Here is a 21,524-nt window from a genome sequence, read left to right on the forward strand (position 1 = left end):
CTTCCTGCCAGCCAGCTGGTCTTCAGGTCTCTGCCATGCATATGCAGTGGGGGGTGGGGCGCATGCACTGGGGGTCACACACACATGCAAGGGGTGTGGGTGCACGCATGTGCATGCACGGGGCACGCACACGTTGCATTTTGGGGGTGCACGCGTCCACTTTGGGCACTTGGTGCTGAAAAGGTTAGCCATCACAAGTGCAGCAGCAGCCAAAAAAGCCAATGCAATCCTAAATTGTATTAACCGAGGGATACAATCGAGATCAAGTGAGGTACTAATACCCCTCTATAAAGCCTTAGTAAGACCACGCCTAGAGTACTGCATCCAGTTTTGTTTGCCACATTACGAAAAAGATGTTGAGACTCTAGAAAAAGTACAGAAAAGAGCAACCAGGATGATTAAGGGACTGGAGACTAAGGGCTAGGGCAGGAGCAGTCCACTGAACCAGGCTCATTAGCAGTAACTGTGAGAGGGATCTTGGAGTCTTAGTGGACAACCAGCTAAATATGAGCCAGCAGTGTGCAGCAGCCGCCCAAAAAGCCAATGCAATCCTAAATTGCATTAACAGAGGGATACAATCGAGATCAAGTGAGGTACTAATACCCCTCTATAAAGCCTTAGTAAGACCACACCTAGAGTACTGCATCCAGTTTTGTTCACCGCATTACAAATAAGATGTTGAGACTCTAGAAAGAAAGTACAGAGAAGAGCAACCTGGATGAGTAGGGGAATGGAAATTAAAACATATGAAGAACGGTTACAGGAACTGGGCATGGCTAGTCTAGTGAAGAGAAGGACCAGGGGAGACATGATAGCAGTCTTCCAATATTTGAGGGGGCTGCCACAGCGAGGAAGGGGTCAAGCTGTTTTCTAAAGCACCCAAAGGCCACACAAGGAGTAATGGATGGAAACTGAACAAGGAGAGATTTAACCTGGAAATAAGGAGAAACTTTCTGACAGTGAGAACAATCAACCAATGGAACCGCTTGCCCTTGGATGTTGTGGGAGCGCCATCACTTGAGACCTTCAAAAAGAGACTGGACTCCCATTTGTCAGAAATGGTGTAAGATCTCCCACTTGGGCGGGAGGTTGGACTAGATGACCTACAAGATCCCTTCCAACTCTGATTATCTGTTATCAGTTAGCCCCTTCCAATATGGAGCCAGACCTTTCTTTGGCCATACCAAGAGCCCCATTACCTTGTGAGTAGCAGTAAAGGTGGACTCCATCAACAGCATTCTGCATAATAGGGTAAATCGCTTGTCTGAACCCCTCCACTTGCATCCATAGAGATTTCAAGCTTTCTGTTCGGTCAAACAAATCCACAACTGAAACGTTGGTTCCTGGATGAGTCTGTAGGAATTTGACAGGGGTGAAAAGCACAAGATATTTTCAATCCTTTATCACATTCCTTGGACGTTGGGAAAAATCTAGGCTGAGGCTGAACCTAAACTGAACCTTTAGGAAGAAGATTGAAGCATAAATGTAACAGTGCTATAAAAAAAAAAAATCTTACAAAGGAATTGCCAAGTCTTTTTTTTCTGTCAGTAAAGTAACAACACACAGCTTTCAACAGCGAGAAAGGATGAGGGAAGTATAAAAGATTTACAAAGGGGAAATGTAAGCCCTGCACTATCCCAATCTCTTCTTTTCCTTCTAGATACAAATACCACAAACGTAAAGCTACATCTGTTACTTAGTCCCAACTTATTCCTTATTTCCATCAGGGAAGATCTGATGATCTACTTCTCCAAAATATTCTTGCCCCAATCAACAAGGTTTGCTCAAAGTCTAGTCACAGCACAACCACAGCTACCCACTGTAGTCATTCTGTGCAGAAAGCAGAAATCCTAAACTTGTTTTGCCTTGAAATTTGAAGAAAGTGCTTCTGATGACACACTAAGATTGGGAGGGGGGAATATCTCCTGGTGGTGATTTTTTCCCCTTTTTCTTTCATGTATGGAGGCAGCCTGATGTAGTGATTAGATAAGGCCAGACTTGGATTAATGAGTTGTTGGTTCATAGTCCTACTGAGTCATAAAATGGTTCCTTGGTACTCAATTGCTTTGAAACTCAGCAAATTTGGTACTCAACGCATTTTAACATGAACTTTTTTGTCCTGGTACTCGTTGTTTAGTACTCAACACACGAGCTAGAACTTATCCGGGTCAGCTGTCTTGTGACTCATTACATTATTCCTTATGGGGAAAATCTATTTGGTACTCATAGTTTTTGGAACCAATTAATGATGAGTATGGAAGTAGCACTATAATTGTCAACTTGAACTACCTTACAGGGTGTTGCAAAGGGAAAAATGGGGTAGAGGAAGGAATATGCTGACTGAACTTGAAAAAAGGGTGGGATACTTAGGTTAAATTACAATTATCGTTGTTGGGCAGAATTTCCATAATCAAGATGAATGTTTTACGATAAAGATGTGGCTTCTGTTTCAGACATTATCAATAGCGATGATTCATGGACTGTATAACTTAAAACAATGGCAAAAGGATATTTCTAAGTTCACATGGCAAGAGAGGGGGGGAAAAAACTGAGAATAAGTATACATGGTTGCAAGATGCTAAAGGAAAAGGAGGCTTGGGTTTATCAGATTTAAAATTGCATTTTGTGGCATGTTGCTTGGCCTGGATAAAAGAAGGAAGAGTCATGAGTTGACATTTGGATGGCAATAAAACAAGCGTTTGGAAGCTCCGGAGTCCCAGCCTTCATTTTCCCCTGCCCAGAAATACCAGATTTTCCAGCTCAATCCCTCTGCAATATCAACCTGTTTATCGCACCACGCAGGAGTATGTATATTCTGTCTACTGCCTGCCCAGAATGAGTCACCTGAGGCCCAGAAAAATAAATTACACCTTAATCCAGATTCTAATCAGGACAGGGTGACTACAGATGTTCTCCCTCCCAGACTGGCAAAGGAGGGGTGAAGAAAAGATTGGGAGAAGGAAGGAAGGAGAAGAAAGAGAAGGAGAGAAAAAAAGGGGGAAAGTGAGAGCGGAGGGAAGGAAAGGAGCAGAAGAATGAGGGAAGGGGAGGAGGGAAGGGGAAGAGGAGAAGAGAAAAGGAGGAGAGGAGGAGGAGGGGGGAGGAATGAGAGGAGAGGAAGGGAAGGGAGGGGAGAGAAGAGACATAATTATTTGTGAGGTCAACGTCTATAGTTCCCATCATTCCCCAGCAACCTGATCAACGTGGCCTTCCCCACTCACCTCATTGATGAAATTAAGCAAGAGCTGGAAGTCAGAAGGACTGTCAAACAGGCCATGGACAACGATGACAGGCTTGTAAGAGGCGGTGAACGTGAGGAAGAGGAAGGTGAGGCAGGAAGCAGCCAGTAACCGGAGACAGTCTCGGTGGTGTGGCATGGTCCCACCAGCTGGATGAGAAGAGAGAAGGGTTAAATTGACCTCCAGCCCAACCCTAAGAGATTTCTCACTGTCCATTTAAGCCAGAAATTCCTTCCTCTGCTCCAACAGTGTATTATGGAGTGACTGCCCAAACTTAGAAGCGGGAAACATTAAGTCTACGGCCATGTCAAAGAGAATCACAAAATGGGGGATCTGGACGGACACACACACACACAAAACACACACACACAAAACACACACACAAACACACCTGTTATTTACTCCAAAGGCAACTGTTGACATCCTTTCCCATTCACCTTCACTTGTTCCTTAAATGCTTTCTTCCCCCTCTCTTAATTTTGTTGCTTTTTTCTGGGCAGGAGGATGCAGTTTGAATCAAAGCTTCAGGTTATAACCATTCCTCATTTTATTTCCTAAAAAGGCTGCAGAGAAAAATTTAATCTCCAATGCATCCCCCCTAGGAGCAGTAGGCAGGCCGGCAGCTTGAAACATGACAGAGGAATACGGGCACTTAAGAAGTGTGAAATATAAATAAATATGCAAGTCTAATGCTCATTTCAAGAGTTCGTGTAGTCAGAGGGCCCTGGCTTAATTCTCACTCTGGTTGAAACAAAATTGTAAATGTGGGCTACATGTACCATATTTAGACAGCTGGAGAATTACCGAATTCACCTCTCTGTTGTCTAAAATTAAAAAAACCCTTCCCACTCGCCACCAGACAATAGTAATGGAAGGGGGAAGGGAATGCATTGGAATGCAAGGGAGGTTTGGGAGGGAAATTTGGGGTGGAAGTGTGGAGACTGGAAGCCTGAGGTGGATCCAACACCCCAAGGTCATTGGTTGAGAATCTCTGAGGCAGACAAACTGTTCCCAAAACAATGCAAGTGAAAACGATTGTTGGAGAATGGGCAATGGAAGGTCCAGGGGAGGAAAGGGAAAGTTTTCCCATGCTGTTTGCGCGTAAAATAGTTAGATCTGGCTTTTCCACTTCTGCACCCATAGGGAATTCCTCAGTAAAGTTATACTCTTGGTAAAAAAAAAAGGAGTTTCTTTTGCTGTCTTCCCCAGTGGGACGGTTGACAATTTATTTGCATTGAGCTTGTCAAGGATAAGGTAATTCTCTCCAACATCTTTTTTCCCGTGGGCACACTTTTTCACATTTTACAATCTTAAATTCATGTTCTGATCATGTAATTCTCTCTGATCCAATCCTCCTGACATTCCGTAAAACATAAAAGACTTCTGTAAGACCTTAAAAGACTTCCATAAGAGCTTAAAACAGGGGTCCCCAACCACCGGTCCGCGGAACAAGTCCTACCGGGCCGCTGGTTCGCTGGGCGCCGCCATCTTTTTTTGATGAAAAAGTGCTTCTGGTGAGCTTTTCCGGTAGAAAGCTCACCGGAAGCACTTTTTCATCAAAAAGATGGCGGCGCCAGCGCTTCCGGTGAGCTTTTCCGGTAGCTCACCGGAGCGCTGGCACCGCCATCTTTTTGATGAAAAAGTGCTTCCGTGAGGTCACCGGAAGCACTTTTTCATCAAAAAAAGATGGCGGCGCCCAGTTGATGCCGGTACCGGACCGCGGCGCCCAGCTGATGCCGGTACCGGGCCGTGGCATAAAAAAGGTTGGGGATCACTGGCTTAAAAGACCTGGTACTGTCAGCTGGCTTGGGGAAGCATCACACTGAAGGTGGTTGATAGATTAAGAACTGATCCCATCTCCTCCCATCACCCCATCCTCCTCCCTCCCTCCCTCCCTCCCTATCATTTAGCTAGGGCTGTGTGCTGTATTTTGAATTTTTGCATTATTTCACTTATATAGTTTTGCCTTTTTAATATTGTACGAGCCACAGTAGCGCAGTGGTTAGAGTGCAGTACTGCAAGCTATTTCTGCTGCCTGCCGGCTGCTTACAATTTGGTAAGTTCAAATCTCACCAGGCTCAAGGTTGAACGCCACCTTCCATCCTTCCAAGGTGGGTAAAATGAGGAGCCAGATTGTTGGGGACAATAAGCCGACTCTGTAAAAACCACTTAGAGACGGCTGGAAAGCACTGTGAAGCGGTATATAAGTGCTATTGCAATTGCTATTGTAAGCCATTTACAATTACTCCATGGTAAGATAAATAAATTTAATAAAGAAATAAATCACATAATCTTTTTGTCTTTGACCAGGAAGGGGGGGAAAAAGAGAAGAGAATGAAGGATCGGTAACCTATGAGGCACGAGTAATTGGAAAGATCTACCCATTATCAATGTAAAAATCAGAAATATAAAACATAAAAACAAATTATAATTGCCCCTGTGAATGCAACAATGCACAGTATATCTTGAAAACAAATTTTACTTTCAATATTTTCTCTGATCACTCTCACAGTAACTCAACCCTGACTACGCCATTTATTCTTTCAAGCAGAGGCACCAGGATTCATACAAGCGGAGATAATTTGCCTTAGTCAACTCGGTGTCCGTAAATGCAGGACAGATGTGAAAATGAGCCCTGATCTGCTATTATTCCTCACTGGGCCGGAATTCCACTGACCTACTTTCAACACAAGCAGGCAGTGTCCCTTACAAATCAGTGCTGAAAAGCACAGATTGCATCATCCAGAAGAAATCTGTTTTCCATCTCAAAAGCGTAATCCAAGACCTGAATGCATTCCATTCATTTGAATCCATAAACAAACACATTCAAATTTAAAGACCCTTAGTATTATTAGAAACTAAAATCCAGAGCTTGCAATATAACAAAGAACAAACATTGAAGAAATGGATGTTTAAAGAAAAGACACTGACTAACTTTATTACCAATTAGACACCTCTTTTGAACTTTTTATGGGACACAGAAAATAAATATCTTGGAGTCTTAGTGGACAACTAGCTAAACATGAGCCAGCAGTGTGCAGCAGCAGCCAAAATAGCTAATGCAATCCTAAATTGCATTAACAGAGGGATAAAATCAAGATCGAGGGAGGTACTAATACCCCTCTATAAAGCCTTAGTAAGACCACACCTAGAGTACTGCATCCACTTTTACCACACTATAAAAAAGATGTTGAGACTGAAAAAAGCACAGAGAAGAGCAAGCAGGATGATTAGGGGACTGGAAACTAAAACATATGAAGAACGGTTGCAGAAACTGGGCATGGCTAGTCTAGTGAAGAGAAGGACCAAGGGAGACATGATAGCAGTCTTCCAATATTTGCCACAGAGAGGAAGGGGTCAAGCTGTTTTCTAAAGCACCTGAAGGCCAGACAAGGAATAATGGATGGAAACTGAACAAGGAGAGATTCAGCCTGGAAATAAGGAGAAACGTTCTGACAGTGAGAACAATCAACCCATGGAACAGAAGTTGCCCTTGGAAGTTGTGGGAGCGCCATCAGTTGAGACTTTCAAGAAGAGATTGGACTGCCATTTGTCAGAAATGGTGTAGGGTCTCCCACTTGGGTGGGGGTGTGTGTGTTGGACTAGATGACCTACAAGGTCCCTTCCAACTCTGATTATCTGTTATCTGTTATTTATAAATAAATTATGACGTATAGATTTATTGATTAGCAATACCCGGAGACTGTTTAAAAATGGATATTAATCTGTAATTTTAGACAAGTGCAGTGGCTTTTAGATGGTGCGGTGGTCTCAGAAGGCTGAGAGTTCAATGCTAGGCACAGACAAATGCTTCTCTATCAGGGTGCAAAGAGAAAATATCTGTTGTGAACTTCACATAGAAGTCAGAAAGGACATTGGACTGGCAAACGCTCAGCTCCATTCAGTCAACACGATTCTACCCCAATACAAGGGATTACGGGGTCATAAAGAGAGAGAGAGAAATCTGTAATTCTAGAGTAAGAGTTGAACTTAAGTTTCATTTCTATCTCCTCTAAGAGGAGCCAGAAATCATTCCTTTTTGTGCATCTTTCTACATTTTTTTTTATTTTACTGTACCTTTCTTTCCTATTTTTCTCTCCATCCTCTTTACTATTTTCTTTCTTGATAATTCTTTTGTTATTTTTACTTTGAAAAGTTTAATAAAGCTATTAAAAAAAAACTAAACGGATGCTTGTAAAACCCAAGTTTAGGTACCCAGTCAGATCCAAACCCATGTCAATGTACCCCAAAAGAAAGCTACAGTCATTGACCTAAGGTATTTCTGATGATAGGTTGCAGAAGTCTGACGTTCTATATAAGGTTAAGTTAATTAACTAGCCAGTTAATTAAGTTAATTAACTAGCCAGGATTTCTCTAGGAGAGCCTTCTGCAACTTTGTATGTACACAATGTTGCAGGTCTATTCAGATAGGCCAGGCTCACACATGCTATGCTGCAAGGGCCAGTATACTGGGTTTACGCAACGAAGTTCATAAATCATGGTTTATGGCCAAGCACAACATTGTGGCTTTATTTAATGAAAATGTAGGCTGAAACGTGACCTGACACAATATGTGGACTCAGCCAATTAACATTCAATAAACGTTAATTAAGTAAGTGTCCATGGGCTGACTTTTGGGGAAATGCCAAGTAATAATCTCTGTCAGGTAATCCGGAATATTCAACCAAGCTTTGCCTATCTTTTCTCAATATCTAGTTCCTCCCTAGGAAAATTCCAGGTGGATTTCAAGCCTCTTAAAACTACATTTTGAACTGATCTTCACAGCAATCCTAATAACATGGGTTAGGCAGAGAGAAATAGAGAGAGTGCAAGTAGTCCTTGACTTACGACCACAACTGAGCCTCCACATTTCTGTTGCTAAGTGAGACATTTGTTAAGTGAGCTTTGCCCCCTTTTACGACCTTGCTTGCCACCATTGTTAAGTGAATCACAGAAGTTGCTAAATTAGCACCATGGGTGGTTGAACCCCGTTGGTTCTGCTTGTCAGAAGGCTGCAAAAGGGCATCCAGTGACCCCTGGGACGCTGCAGCCGTCATAAATATGAGTCAGTTGCCAAACATCTGAATTTTGCTCAGGTCACCATGGGGATGCCGCAACAGTCGTCAGTGTGAAAAAAAAGTGTCGTAAGTCACTGTTGTAACTTTGAACGGTCACTAAACAAACTGTTGTAAGTCGAGGACTACCTGTACATAGGTGCCAAAATGTACCAAGTGAGTATCTAAACTTTGACTCAGACTTTCTCATTTTGTGACTTCTAAATATATTGGACTAGCTCGATACCCGTGCTTCGCTACGAAACTATGTGGTCGGGCATAGTTTTTGGGGAGGAAAATATGAGGAAAAAATGTGCCTCTGCCTACCTATCAGTATTAATCTGGCTAGCGTCCTGTCAGTGTGTGAGAGAGTTGAGGGCTGTCTGGAAACTGAAACAGTATTTGCTGTGTGAGCAAGGAGACAGCAAGGAGCCTGGGTGTGTCTTAGCTCAACTGCTCGGTACTAAAGCTGTTGCTGCTGTGAAAATAAAACCGAAGCTCCTCTGCTTGTGTTTTGCATTTGGAAGAGATTTCTTTTCAGGTGAGGAGAGGGAGTAGAACTCCGTAGAATCAGAGCGTGTTAATAATAATATAGGAAATACGAATGCTCTGATGGTCATTTCGAAAAACCCTTTCTCAGTGAACACCTAGAAGCAACATAAGGGCCAAATTTCAAGTTTGTAGGCTTTACGGTTCTGGAGATTTTGTGATTGTGCGTGAGTGATATTTCGCTTTAAAATATATAGAGAGATTATGACCGCCAAAATCTTCAGTTGAAGAGGATGAGGGGAGATTTGGACCTGCCAAACTGTGGGACCTTCCTCCTGTATCCGAACCTTTTTTTTAAGGAGGGAGTTCAATTACCAGTTTTGTTAAGCATAGCTGTACTGGCCAGAGGGAATGAAGAGCAGCCATCAAGGCAACTATAATAAGATAAGAGGGATTTGAGCCCTAGCCAAGAAAGCAATCTGAGGAAACATCTCTGACAACAAGCCCCTCCTTAGTTCAACACAAAGATAAAGAAGAAGTGCATTTAGGCTTGCAAGATTCAGGGATCCATGTAGATCAAAGCCAATCCGAAAATGTTCCTTGAACAACGACTGTTAGCTTTCCCAAACAATCACAACACACAACAATACGGAGTTCGGTTCAAGCTGAGAGGAGGAAAAAAAGCCTCCAATCAGCTGAGAGGATAAAAAACCGAAAAGTACAACGGAGGGTAGAAGGGTCACTCCTAGCTTTCTTTATCCTCTCAACTGATTGTTGTTGTTAGGGGTGCCGTGTTTGGGGCCGCGCACCCACCGCTCCGGTAGCGACTAAGGTAGGATCCCACTACTGCACTAGTTGATCTTTTGCCGCCTACTGATTCTTTCTTTCTGGGATTTGGTGCAGATTTCCCAACTCTGCTTGATGGTGACAGAAACACACAACTATGTCACACACACACACACAATGTCACGACTATGCTTTGCCCCCAAAGTACATCCAAGAAGTTCTGATGAAGCTTCTTGGATGAGAAGCGAAAAGTCTTCGAGGAAAAACAAAGAAAACCCAGTTGCCTTTTGAAAAAAGCACCCTTGGGACAACCGTGAGCTGGATGACTGAGAAACTCTATATATATATATTTACTATGCTTTGTGCATGTTTGCTAATCTCTGTTTGGCCAGAACAGGGAATCTGTGTTACTCCTGGAAACATGACTACATTTAGGCTGAGCAAGTTATTTGTAAACAAATGAAGCAATCCGCCCAAAATATGAAGCTCACAGTTAAAAGAGAATATCTGCGGAAGATACTTATCATACAAGACAAGATAATGGCCAGGGATCAAGTCTTAGCATCACAAAAAAAGTGGGGGAAGGCAAAATTTTGGTTGCAGACGCCATTTTGACTTTTTTTTTTTTTAACCTCAACTTGGACGCTCCTGTCTTGTTTGATGAGCTTTGGTATTATTTGCGAGTTTGGGGGTTTTCTTTTTAATTCATACACAAAACAGGAGTGCTTGATCACTCTCATATTGTTCGGAATTCCATGCTTTAAGGACAATTCAAATAAAAATGAACAAGGGTTGAAAAACAGCTGTGTGGATGATCAGGGAAATTAGCCCCTCTCCAACTCCATGATATGGAAAACAGAAGTCCAGTTGCCTTTTGAAAAAGCACCCTTGAGTCAACCACGACCTGGATGACTAAGAATTTCCATGGATATCCGTATTACTGTATGTATTTATATTAAAACTGAAGAGCAGATACATCTGGAAAACTGTATCACAAACAATTGCATTCATTCGAATGGCTCAGAGGCCCTCTCTGCTATCCCTTGGTTAAAAGAAAGACAAGCTGAAATGAAGAGAAACACCACCTAAAGTACAGGACTTTGATTTTCTGATGGATTGCGTGCACACACACACACACACACACACACGCACACACACACAATCAAGTGAATTAAGACACACAACTCTGGATCAAAGCCAGGGCTTAAAACAAGCTGGCAGGCCTTGTGCTCAACACTTGTTTATATTCCGATATAAACAATTTACACCAAGCATGTTGGGAATACGGAGTAACCTTCGAAGACCAAACCTATAATTTCTTGGAAGCACTACCCACACTAACACCTGTGGTAATGACATGCTGTTACATGAAAGGTCTGCATCTATCAGATGTCTCCAGCGGTGAAGACAGTATTTTCCGGGAGTTAAAACAGGAAGACCCAAGCTAAACCCTAAAGCCTTCCCAGAAGTCTTACCTGCTCACACCTCTATTGGGCAACACTCCTGGATGATGTGCTGGGAGAGGCCTTGAGCTCTATGGCATGGTTCTGGCCAGGATGTTGGGATTAAGAAGGGCTTCTCCTAGCTCCGCCCCTTTCCTTTGAAGCAACAGAACACCTATGGGTGGAGACAAGGAATTCCTTTCATCATTGATCAACGCAAGACTTGACAAGCAACAGGCACCAATGGCTACGGAAGTTTTGTAAATCATGATTTCGGATGAGGCGGAGATGAGGTGGGCTACGTAGAAAGCCGAGCGGTCTCCCAAGCCTCCATATTTTCCTCGGTGGGTGTCTCTACCACAGAAGAACATCAAAGTTAGGGATTCTTGAGGCTGCCCTCAAAAGTACCCGGATTCAATTACGGATCATCAAAAAAGCACAACAAAGAATGTTCTTTCTGTGCCAACTCAGAAAGCTCAAACTGCCCAAGGGGCTGCTGATACAGTTCTACAGAGGAATTATTGAGTCTATCATCTGCACCTCTGTAACTGTCTGGTTTGGTTCTGCAACCCAACACAGATTTTAGAGGATAATTAGGACTGCAGAAAAAACAATTACTACCCACCTGCCTTCAATTGAGGACCTGTATACTGCACGAGTCAAAAAGAGGGCTGTGTAAATATTTACAGACCCCTCACATCCTGGACATAAACTGTTTCAATTCCTTCCCTCAAAACGACGCTATAGAGCACTGCACACCAGAACAACTAGACACAAGAACAGTTTTTTCCCGAAAGCCATCACTCTGCTAAACAAATAATTCCCTCAACACTGTTCAACTATTTACAAAGTTGGCACTACTATTACGATTAATCTTCTCATCACTCCTTATCACCCATCCCCTCCCACTTGTGATTGTAGGACTGTAACTTTGTTGCTTGTATCCTTACGATTTATATTGACTGTTTCCTAGTATGATTTGATTGTTGATTGTACCCTATCACTATCATTAAGTGTTGTACGTTATGACAAAAAAGCCGTAAAGCAGGGCAAAACTTAGCAACTGTCTTACTTAGCAACAGAAATGTTGGGCTCAGTTGTGGTTGTAAGTCAAGGAGTACCCTGTAGCTAGATCTCAAGCCCGGTTGAAAAGGGTCGTCCTGCCAGTCCACTTTTTCTAAGGGTATGCCAAACGATCGAGTTCCCATCACTGACCCAACAACCTTTACTGAAGGAGAGCTGGAGACTGGATGAAAATTATTTATCTCCTCCACGTCCAGGAAAGGCCTCCCAAAAGAGAAGGAGCCATTGCCACTGCCTTGATTTGAGGTTCTACAATTTCCAAAACCCAGAAAAAATTATCCCCGCCAACTACCCAAGGGAAAATCACAAGACACCTGGAGGCATCCCTCAGGGGGCAAAAGTCATCCTAGAGGGCACTCCACCAACTTTCTCAGAAGCCACGAGCCAAAATGAATCCCAGATATCTTGGCAAGAGAGCTGTCCTTCTCACAGATAAATCCCAGATAACTAGGCAAGATAGCATCCTTCTCACAGATATCTTGGCAAGAGAGCTGTCCTTCTCACAGATAAATCCCAGATAACTAGGCAAGATAGCATCCTTCTCACAGATAAATCCCAGATATCTTGGCAAGATATCTGATTTTATGACCTTTTTGCTGTGATCATTGAGTGAATCAGACAGAGTTGTTAAGTAAATCTGGATTTCCCCACTGCTTGTTTCCATAAATGGCAATTATATATCTGTGGCACTGATGCAACAGTTTTAAGTGCAAGAACTGGTTGCAAGTTCCTTTTTTTTCAGTGCCATTGTAACTTTGAACAGTCATGAAATGATTGTATGGTTGTAAGTTGAGGACTACCTTTATAGGACTACCAACGTCTATGTTAATCTCAAACAAACATGAAAACATACATCCATATAACTGGATCAAAATCTGCTGTAATATTAAAGAAAAAAGACCCAGGAAATTATAGCAGCAGTGCCTCAGATAGAAAGTCCCTACAGAGAGTAGTGAGGACAGCATAGAAGATTGATTATAGGAAGCTCACTTCCTGTTATTCAGGATAGTGCTTATAAGCGCTATGTGCTTAAGAGCTCAAACCACTGTTAGTGACCCCGCAGATCCACTTCATGGTCCGTTTCTGTTGGTCCCCTCTGGGAGGAGTTTTCGAAGTACCTATTTCAAGCAGGACTACCAGATTCTGTAACAGCTTTGTTCCCTATGCCATCCATCCGGTAAGCTCGCAAGATTCGTTTTTCTTGCCATGTACATGTATACATCCGAACTAGATAGTGTTGTTTCTCTGTGTCGTATAATATATGTGGGTATATGCATAATTTTGTAGTTATTTATTTATTTTTCTCATGTTTGTGTAGTGTACGTTTGGAGGTGGAGACCCTTTGAGAGCTGCATGCAATGAAATTTCATTTTAATGTATGCTGATTAGCGTACACTCAGGTGACACTAAAGTTATTCTACTCTACTCTACATCCTAAAACAATTCCTAAGATGCTGTTCAAAATCTCTCTCTCTTTTTCCTTCCTTACTGAAAATCTACTTTAAATAGTGACAAACCTATCAAAATTCACTACAGATAGTCCTTCGGCTTACGACCACCAATTGAGCCCAACATTTCTGTTGCTAAGTGAGAGATTTCTTAAGAGAGTTTTGCCTCTCTTAAGAAATGCTCACATGATCTCACGACACCGCAAAGGTCATAAATATCAGTCAGTTGCCAAGCATCTGACTTTTGATCATGTGTCAGAACAGCTCAGGTTAGAATTCTGATCACATCATTTTTTTAAAGAATGGTGTCGTAACTTTGAACAGACACTAAACGAACTGTTTAAGTCGAGGACTATCTGTCCTGTAGGTACACTGTCCAGAATCTATTGGAATTGGATGGCTAAGAAATTCAAATAAATAAAAGCAAAATAAAACAATGGGTACTTCTAGTACTGAAAATTAACTTTTTGATCATCTACAATTCTTGATGTCTTTATAAAGCCCTGTTTTATTGCAATTTTTTATTTATTTATTTATTTGATTTGTCAATCGCTTACAAGATAATAGGTATAAGCATAAACATAGTTATGAATACATGAAATTGATACATATAAGAAAAATAAAAAGAATCAATAGGACAGGGACGGCAGGCACATTGGTGCGCTTATGCACACCCCCTACAGACCTCTTAGGAAAGGGATGAGGTCAATAGTAGACAGTCTAAGGTTAAAGTTTTTGGGGCTTGGGGAAGAAACCACAGAGTCAGGTAGAGTATTCCAGACATTGACCACTCTGTTGCTGAAGTCGTATTTCCTGCAATCAAGTTAGGTGCAGTTTACCTTGAGTTTGTATCTATTGTGTTTTATCAGAGGAAACCTTTATTCTCCAAATGTTCCCAAATCTTTTGCTATGGATTCTTTGGTCTGGGGCTCGGACACATCTGCAAAACCTCTGGAGAGATCCAAGTTGTTTATTCCCGCCATATGTTACCTGTAACATTTTTGAATATGACAGCCTAAGGAAATGGGCTGGAATCATACTTCTCATTCCTGGAAACCTACTTTGTCCCAAGCATGCAAAAGGGTTTAAAAATAAATGCAAGAAAAACCACATTTTTATTCACTTGTCTGAAATGGTACAGAATAGAGTATCCTGTTTGAGCTAGAAGACTTCCAAGATCCTTTCTAGATTCTATTCTATTCTATTCTATTCTATTCTATTCTATTCTATTCTATTCTATTCTATTCTATTCTATTATTCTATTATTCTATTCTATTCTATTCTATTCTATTCTATTCTATTCTATTCTATTCTATTCTATTCTATTCTATTCTATTCCATTCCATTCCATTCCATTCTATCCTAATTCCATTCCTATTCCTATCCCTATCCCTATTCCTGTCCCTATCCTCCAGTGTGGTAACAAATGACAAAGCAAATCTGGGTGCCCCCCCCCCAAAAAGGAATAATGTGACTTTGAAGAATGATGGTATTTTTGTTACAACAAGCTAGGCCTGCCAAGGATTTTGTGTAAAAGCTTTTATTGACCCCTATTCTTTAATACTGGCAGTTGGATCTCATAAAGTTTCCATCTGAAAGAAGAGAAATGTTATTAAAAGCGTAAAGATTTAGAGTGAAGGTCAACCGTTGAGGACCATAGGCGTGACTGTGTAATTTCCTGGAGGCGGCTCACCATTATCTTCTCCTCCATGCTGCATCGAGAGCCCAGGATGGGTTGACTCCTTCCTATGACGTCTTTTAACTGAGTCCGTACTAAGATATAAAAGCCAGCCCCCGGGAGAGACCCCAGCTTTTGACTCCGCTCCTTTCAGTCAGTAGCTGTGTCTCTGAAAGCGTTCTGCTATATAGCAATCACCAGCGATCTTCAATACCTTTTCCTTGTTTCAAGCAGTTCCCAGGGATCGGGACAGCTGCTCTTCCAGGAGAGCAGGGTTCTCTCTCCTGCAGCGTTGGGAGCAGCGTTGCCAGAGCACTGTTCAGGCAAATTGGGCAGCGTCTGTAGACCTCCCCCCACGCCTGAGGTTTGAGCGGTCGTAAAAAGCGATCGGCAAACCGATAACAGCGTCAGCCAGCTGATCGTGTGGCCAGAGGCTGCCCTTTCCTTTGCTGACTTCGCTCGGGGCTCTTTATAGCCTAAGGAGCGATTCTTCGATCTCGGAGCCTGTTTTCCCTAGTCAGTGGCCATCTTGGATTGAAGCCTTCCACCACGAGGTGAGCGGCCATTTTGTAAGCCCGGGGGCCAATTTATACCCTAAGGGGCTTAATACAAAAAATTTCCAAACAGTTTCTTTCCATTGCAAGAGCCTTTATTCTACAAATGGAGCAAGATAAGGCTCAGGCAGAGCTTCCCCCCCACCAGTGGAACAGTCTCTTAAGCCCAATAAGAGAAAAAGTCGTAGGCAACGCACCCAATCAGTCCAGAGGGAGGTGGCTGCCAAAATCAGAGCTAAAGCTCTAGCCCCTAAGAAGGCAATTCAGGCTGAGTTGAGGGCAGAAAAACGCAGGCATGCAGCTCTAGAGAGGCAGTTCTATTCTATTCTATTCTATTCTATTCTATTCTATTCTATTCTATTCTATTCTATTCTATTCTATTCTATTCTATTCTATGATGTATGGACTTCAACTCCACATATCTTAAAGTTGCCAAGGTTGAGAAACACTGGGTTAGAATCTCCCCATTCTACCATCTTGGCTGAGTTTGTAGATCTCAGTCCCATCTAATTTCTGGCATTTAAACTATTCCCTCAAGTCCTTTGTTCTTGCCTTTGTCAGAATCCAATATTGAATTTTAGGCTAGCCTCATCCTGGCCTGGAAGTCCCAGTTAAAATGGAGCCTCAAACATTTTATTCCTGAGAAAAGGAGGAATCCGTCTACTCTACCCCACCTAAATTCCAGGTGAAGCTACATTTCCCCAGTGAAAAAAAAAGGTGAGGTCGGCATAACTTCCTGCCTGGGTAAAACTCCCCTGGGAAATTCCTAGATATTTCAGGTCCCAGGTGTGGGGACTACGGAGCTGGAGATCCATGGGAGGAGACTGACAGGTTAGTATGGTATGTCAATAACAAACCCTCCTCTTCCTCCTCCTCCTCCTCAATACAGGTAGTCCTCGACGTACGACCCAAAATTTCCATTGCTAAGTAAGACAGGTGTTAAGTGAGTTTTGCTCCATTTTATGACCTATCCTGCCATAGTTGTTAAGGGGATCCCTGCCATTGTTAAGTCAGTAACATGGTGGTTAATTGAATCTGGCTAGCAACTCATAAAATATTTCAATGGTCTTTTTAGAGTTGCCAACAGAAAGGGAGTGGGGGAAAGGGGTTTGAAAGAGCAATGAGGCAGCTTGGAAATCAAAAGTGCATTTCATAAATAATTTTCAAAGATGGTGACTGAAGTTTCTCCCATGCAAAATTCTAACCGGAGAGCATGATGGGTGACTCTTGGCTATGGATGTTTCCCATTGGAGAATATGAATTATGATACACCCAGGGGGTGGGGTGGGGGAAACCAGGGTCAAGGGTGACAATGAATGATGTCTCTCAGAGTCGGCTACACCCAGGCAGTGCCGGGCATGTTAACTCCCAATAAATCCTTTTTGAAGTTCTGGAAGTTTGGCTCGAGACTCATGATTTAATGGGGGTAACTGCTGGAATCCTGACACTGGCTTTCCCATTGACTTTGCTCATCGGAAAGTCACAAAATAGGATCACATGATCCCAGGGACACTACAACCGTACTAAATACATACCCAGCTGTCCAGTGCCTGACTTTTGATCATGGGACCACGGGGGTTGCTGAAAATGGGCGTCAGTGTGAAAAACGGTCATAAGTCATTTTTTTCAGTGCCGTTGCAACTTCAAATGGTCCTAAACGAATGGCTGCAATTTGAAGATTACCCTACACAGATGTGTTGCAATGACCTTCATAGAACAACTGTAGTTAGAAATGACAAATGTTTCAATGGAAGACCTCTGAGAACTGTATCAGAGATGGTGCAGTGTAGCTGTTAAGGCAGCACCAAACTGGCATAATTTTTTTTTTAAACTCTTCCTCTGGACAGGAAAGTTGGTTGGGTGACTGTTGCTTTTTCTCTGCCCAAGATCGTTGTGATGGAAAAATACAATGGAGACTGGAAGGAATGGTATAGGACAGTGGTGGCTAACCTTTTTGGGCTCCTGTGCCAGAAACTGTGTGCGCGCTTGCACACTCGCATACCAGCACCCAGAAGGAAATGCGTGCCCCTCACGGCCCCTACACATGAGCGTGCACTCCCCACCCACACCTGCCGCCCCCTTACCTGCACTGCGCCTCACAGCTGATTTTCAGCGGGTTTGAGGCCTTTTTCGGCCTCCCGGAGGCTTGAGGAAGGCTTCTGCAGGCTTTGCAGGCCGAAAACTAGCCTCGTTTCGTCACTTCCAGTATTTTCAGAAAACCAGGAAGTGAAGAAACGGGGCTAGTTTTTGGCCTGGAAAGCCTGCAGAAGCCTTCCTCAAGCCTCTGGGAGGCCGAAAAAGGCCTCAAACCTGCCGAAAATCAGCTGTGAGGCGTGCGCATGCGCAGTGAGGTAAGTTTGCCTGCAGCTCGCATGCCGGCACAAATGGCTGTGCGTGCCACCTGTAGCCCACGTGCCATAGGTTCGACATCAGGGTCCCTTCAAACAACTTGTTATTCTCAATTCCATATTGTATACAGTGCCTTAAGTTGATCAAAACAAGGACGAGATATAGATCAAGCAAACAAAGCAAGGCGGTGGCTGTTTCTCTTACACCCAGAGTGGAATCTTCGCTAAACCGCTGCTTAATAGTTTTTCGGGTCCAATCCAACGTAGCACTTCTCATATTTTTAGTTGTTGGAGGTGTTACTGTACACGGTTTGTATGGAGTGGGTGGATCCCATCTTATTTAACTATTTTTTTAAATCATGTTTTATGTTGTTTTGGGAGCCACCAGAGTGGCTTCAGCGTCAGGGCAGTTCCTAATAAAATAGTTTTCTTTTTTAAAAAAAAAAAAATCCAGTGAATCATAAATTGCTAGATGTCATTCCATTGAATTGATATATATATATTTCCCTACAGCACTGAGACACAATACCCCCAGAAGCATTTCAAAGGATTCAACTGACTCATAAGTTTCTGCTTTTATCTACGGCAGACAAACCCTTTAATTGCTAAATGCCAGCATGGCTTTGCCAAAAAGAAGTCATGTGAGAGAAATTTTCTCTGACACGGTAATAGCTTTAGTAGACAGGGGAAGGCACCAGGCTAGAAACCAGGGGATTGCGGCTTCTAGTTTCACCTTAGCCATGAATTCCAGCTGGGTGACTTTGGGCCAGTTACTCTCTCTCTCAAGCCCAGTCCACCTCACAGGGCTGCTGTTGTGGGGAAATATAGGAGAAGGAAGGAGTACAGGTAGTCCTTGACTTACAACCAATCGTTTAGTGACTGTTTGAAGTTATAATGGCACTGAAAGGGGGGGATTATAACTAGTTTTTACACCTACAACTGTTCCAGCAGCCTCATGGTCACAAGACAAAATTCCATGTGTTTGGCAACTGGCATGTACTTATGACAGTTGCAGTGTCCCAGGGTCATGTGAGCACCATTTGTAGCTTGTCTAACTGGCTTCCGACAAGCAAAATTAATGGGGGTAGCAAGGTTCGGTTAATGACCGTATGATTTGCTAAAGAACAGCAGTGATTCGCTTAACAACTGGGGCAAAAAGTTCGTCAACTGGGGGCAAAACTCACCTGGTCGTAAGTCAACAAATACGTGTATTAGATCTGGTTGAGTTATTTATAAACAAATAATAAAGACGGAATAAAAAGGAATACTTCCCCTTTGATTGCAGCCAAGCTTTTGACAAGAAGTTCTCACTGACAAGATGTTAAAGTGCAACTTGGATGACACTACAATCAGGTAGAGCCACAATTGCAAAGTCTAGCCAACCTTGGAGAGAGTCCAACCAACCCCCAGGGTGACAGAACAAGTTTGCAGTTCTGACCTGGATAATTTGGAAGACCGGGCGAAGAGGAACAACAACAGGGAGAAATGTAAGGAGGAAAAACATTGACACCATTGCAGGAGATGCAATATTAGTGCTCAGGCCCATTAAATGGCGCCACAGAGGAGACAGGCAGGAACTATTTTATGTTGCCACAAAAATTAGGAGCAGAAATAATAAGTTGCAACTACCTTGCAAAACCGTATAAGGAAAATCATCCTGACGGTAAAATCTTTCGAACAGTAAAGAAGTCAATTTCCAGAGGCAGTGGAGGTTTTTATGAGAAAATTGGCTACCTCCTTCTCAAGGATGGTTTTATACTTCTGCATATAGTCCTCAACGTACAACTGGATGCTTAAGCAACCATTCGAAGTGATGATGGATCTCCCCGAGGCCTGGTTCCAAAGTTGCAAATGGCCACTCCTGAGTCTCATAACCGCAATTTGAGTGCTCAGCAATTGGCCAGCATTATTGCAGTTTAATCAGAATCAGAATAGAGATGGAAGGGACCTTGGAGGTCTTCTAGTCCACTCCCCTGATCAAGCAAGAGACCCTATAGTACCATTTCAAACAAGTGACTGTCGAGTCACTTCTTAAAATCCTCCAGTGATGAAGCTCCCACAATTTCTGAAGGCAAAGCTGTTCCACTGGTTAACTGTCCTCACTGTGAGGAAGTTCCTCCTGAATTCCAGGTTGCTTCTCTCCTTGATTGGTTTCCATCCATGGTTTCTTGTCTGGCCTTCTGTTGCTTTGGAAAAAAATTTGACTCCTCCTCTTTGTGGCAGCATCTCAAATACTGGAATTCTGCTATCTTGTCGTCCCCCGGTCATTCCTTTCTCTAGATTGTTCATACCCAAATCCTGCAACCGTTCTTCATATGATTTAGTCTCCGGGCCTTTCATCACCCTAGTTCCATGATGGCGAACCTATGGCACGCGTACCACAGGTGGCACGCACAGCCATTTGTGTTGGCATGCGAGCTGCAGGCAAACTTACCTCACTGCGCATGTGCACGCCTCACAGCTGATTTTCGGTGGGTTTGAGGCCTTTTTTGGCCTCCCAAAGTCTTGAGGAAGGCTTCTGCAGGCTTTCCAGGCCAAAAACTAGCCCTGTTTCATCACTTCCTGGTTTTCCGAAAATACCAGAAGTGATGAGATGGGGCTAATTTTCGGCCTGCAAAGCCTGCAGAAGCCTGCAGAATCCTTCCTCAAGCCTCTGGGTGGCCGAAAAAGGCCGCAAACCCACCGAAAATCAGCTGTGAGGTGCACTGCAGGTAAGGGAGAGGCGGGGGTGGATGGGGATTGTGTGCGCATGTGTAGGGGCCATGGGGGGTGCTGGCACATGAGCGCGAGTGTGCCAGCACACGCACAATTTCTGGCACAAAAAGATTAGCCACCACTGCCCTAGTTGCTCTTCTTTGCGCTTTTTCCAAAGTCTCAACATCTGTTTTTTGTAATTTGGTGACCAAAACTGGATGCAGTGGTCCAGGTGTGGCCCTACACCTGCAGCATCACACAGTCCCAAGACAGCGATTTACATTTTTTGCCAAAAATCAGCATTTACTTCTGATTTCTGCCAAAAAAATCCCCCGCCCCAGCAAACAGTGGGTTTCCTTAATGACCTCAGAATTCACTTTATGACCATAGCGTTTGCTTAATGGCCACCACTAAAAAGAGGTGGTAAAAATGGGTTTGTGATGTCCTGCTTTACAATTATCACAACTTACAAACCCTAATGGATAGACTCCATTACAGTTGTAAATGGAGGACTACTTAGGCTATAGAAGGTTGGGCTAGAGCAGGGGTCTTCCACTCCTGTACTCACAACAGAATACCTTATGCCACCAGACCTGAAATTTTAGGCTTAGACAATTTAGAACTATGCCACCTTCAGTCTGATCTAAGTATAGTATATAAAATTATCCATTGCAATGTCCTACCTGTCAATGACTACTTCAGCTTCAAC

General features: G+C 43.1%; 1 protein-coding gene across 10 annotated transcripts in view; it reads right to left on the reverse strand.

The window, feature by feature from the left end:
- Window positions 1-21,524, reverse strand: part of PPT2 (palmitoyl-protein thioesterase 2) — a 73,641-nt gene that overhangs the window by 19,256 nt on the left and 32,861 nt on the right. For 6 of the 10 annotated variants that reach the window (XM_087953307.1, XM_026687614.2, XM_087953306.1 and 3 more), the window contains 3 exons: window positions 11,044-11,185; window positions 3,222-3,388; window positions 1,200-1,353 (listed from right to left, as the gene is read on the reverse strand). In XM_087953307.1, coding sequence (XP_087809433.1) covers window positions 1,200-1,353; window positions 3,222-3,377 — 310 coding nt within the window. In that variant the 5' untranslated portion in view covers window positions 3,378-3,388; window positions 11,044-11,185. Of the gene's footprint in view, window positions 1-1,199; window positions 1,354-3,221; window positions 3,389-3,630; window positions 3,803-11,043; window positions 11,186-21,524 lie in introns of all 10 variants that reach the window. The other 4 variants (XM_026687617.2, XM_087953304.1, XM_087953309.1 and 1 more) reach the window with 2 other exon arrangements.

Source organism: Notechis scutatus, chromosome 2, assembly GCF_049901735.1.
Source record: "Notechis scutatus isolate UNSWTSFEM ecotype Mainland chromosome 2, rNotScu1.2, whole genome shotgun sequence".
NCBI lineage: Eukaryota > Metazoa > Chordata > Lepidosauria > Squamata > Elapidae > Notechis > Notechis scutatus.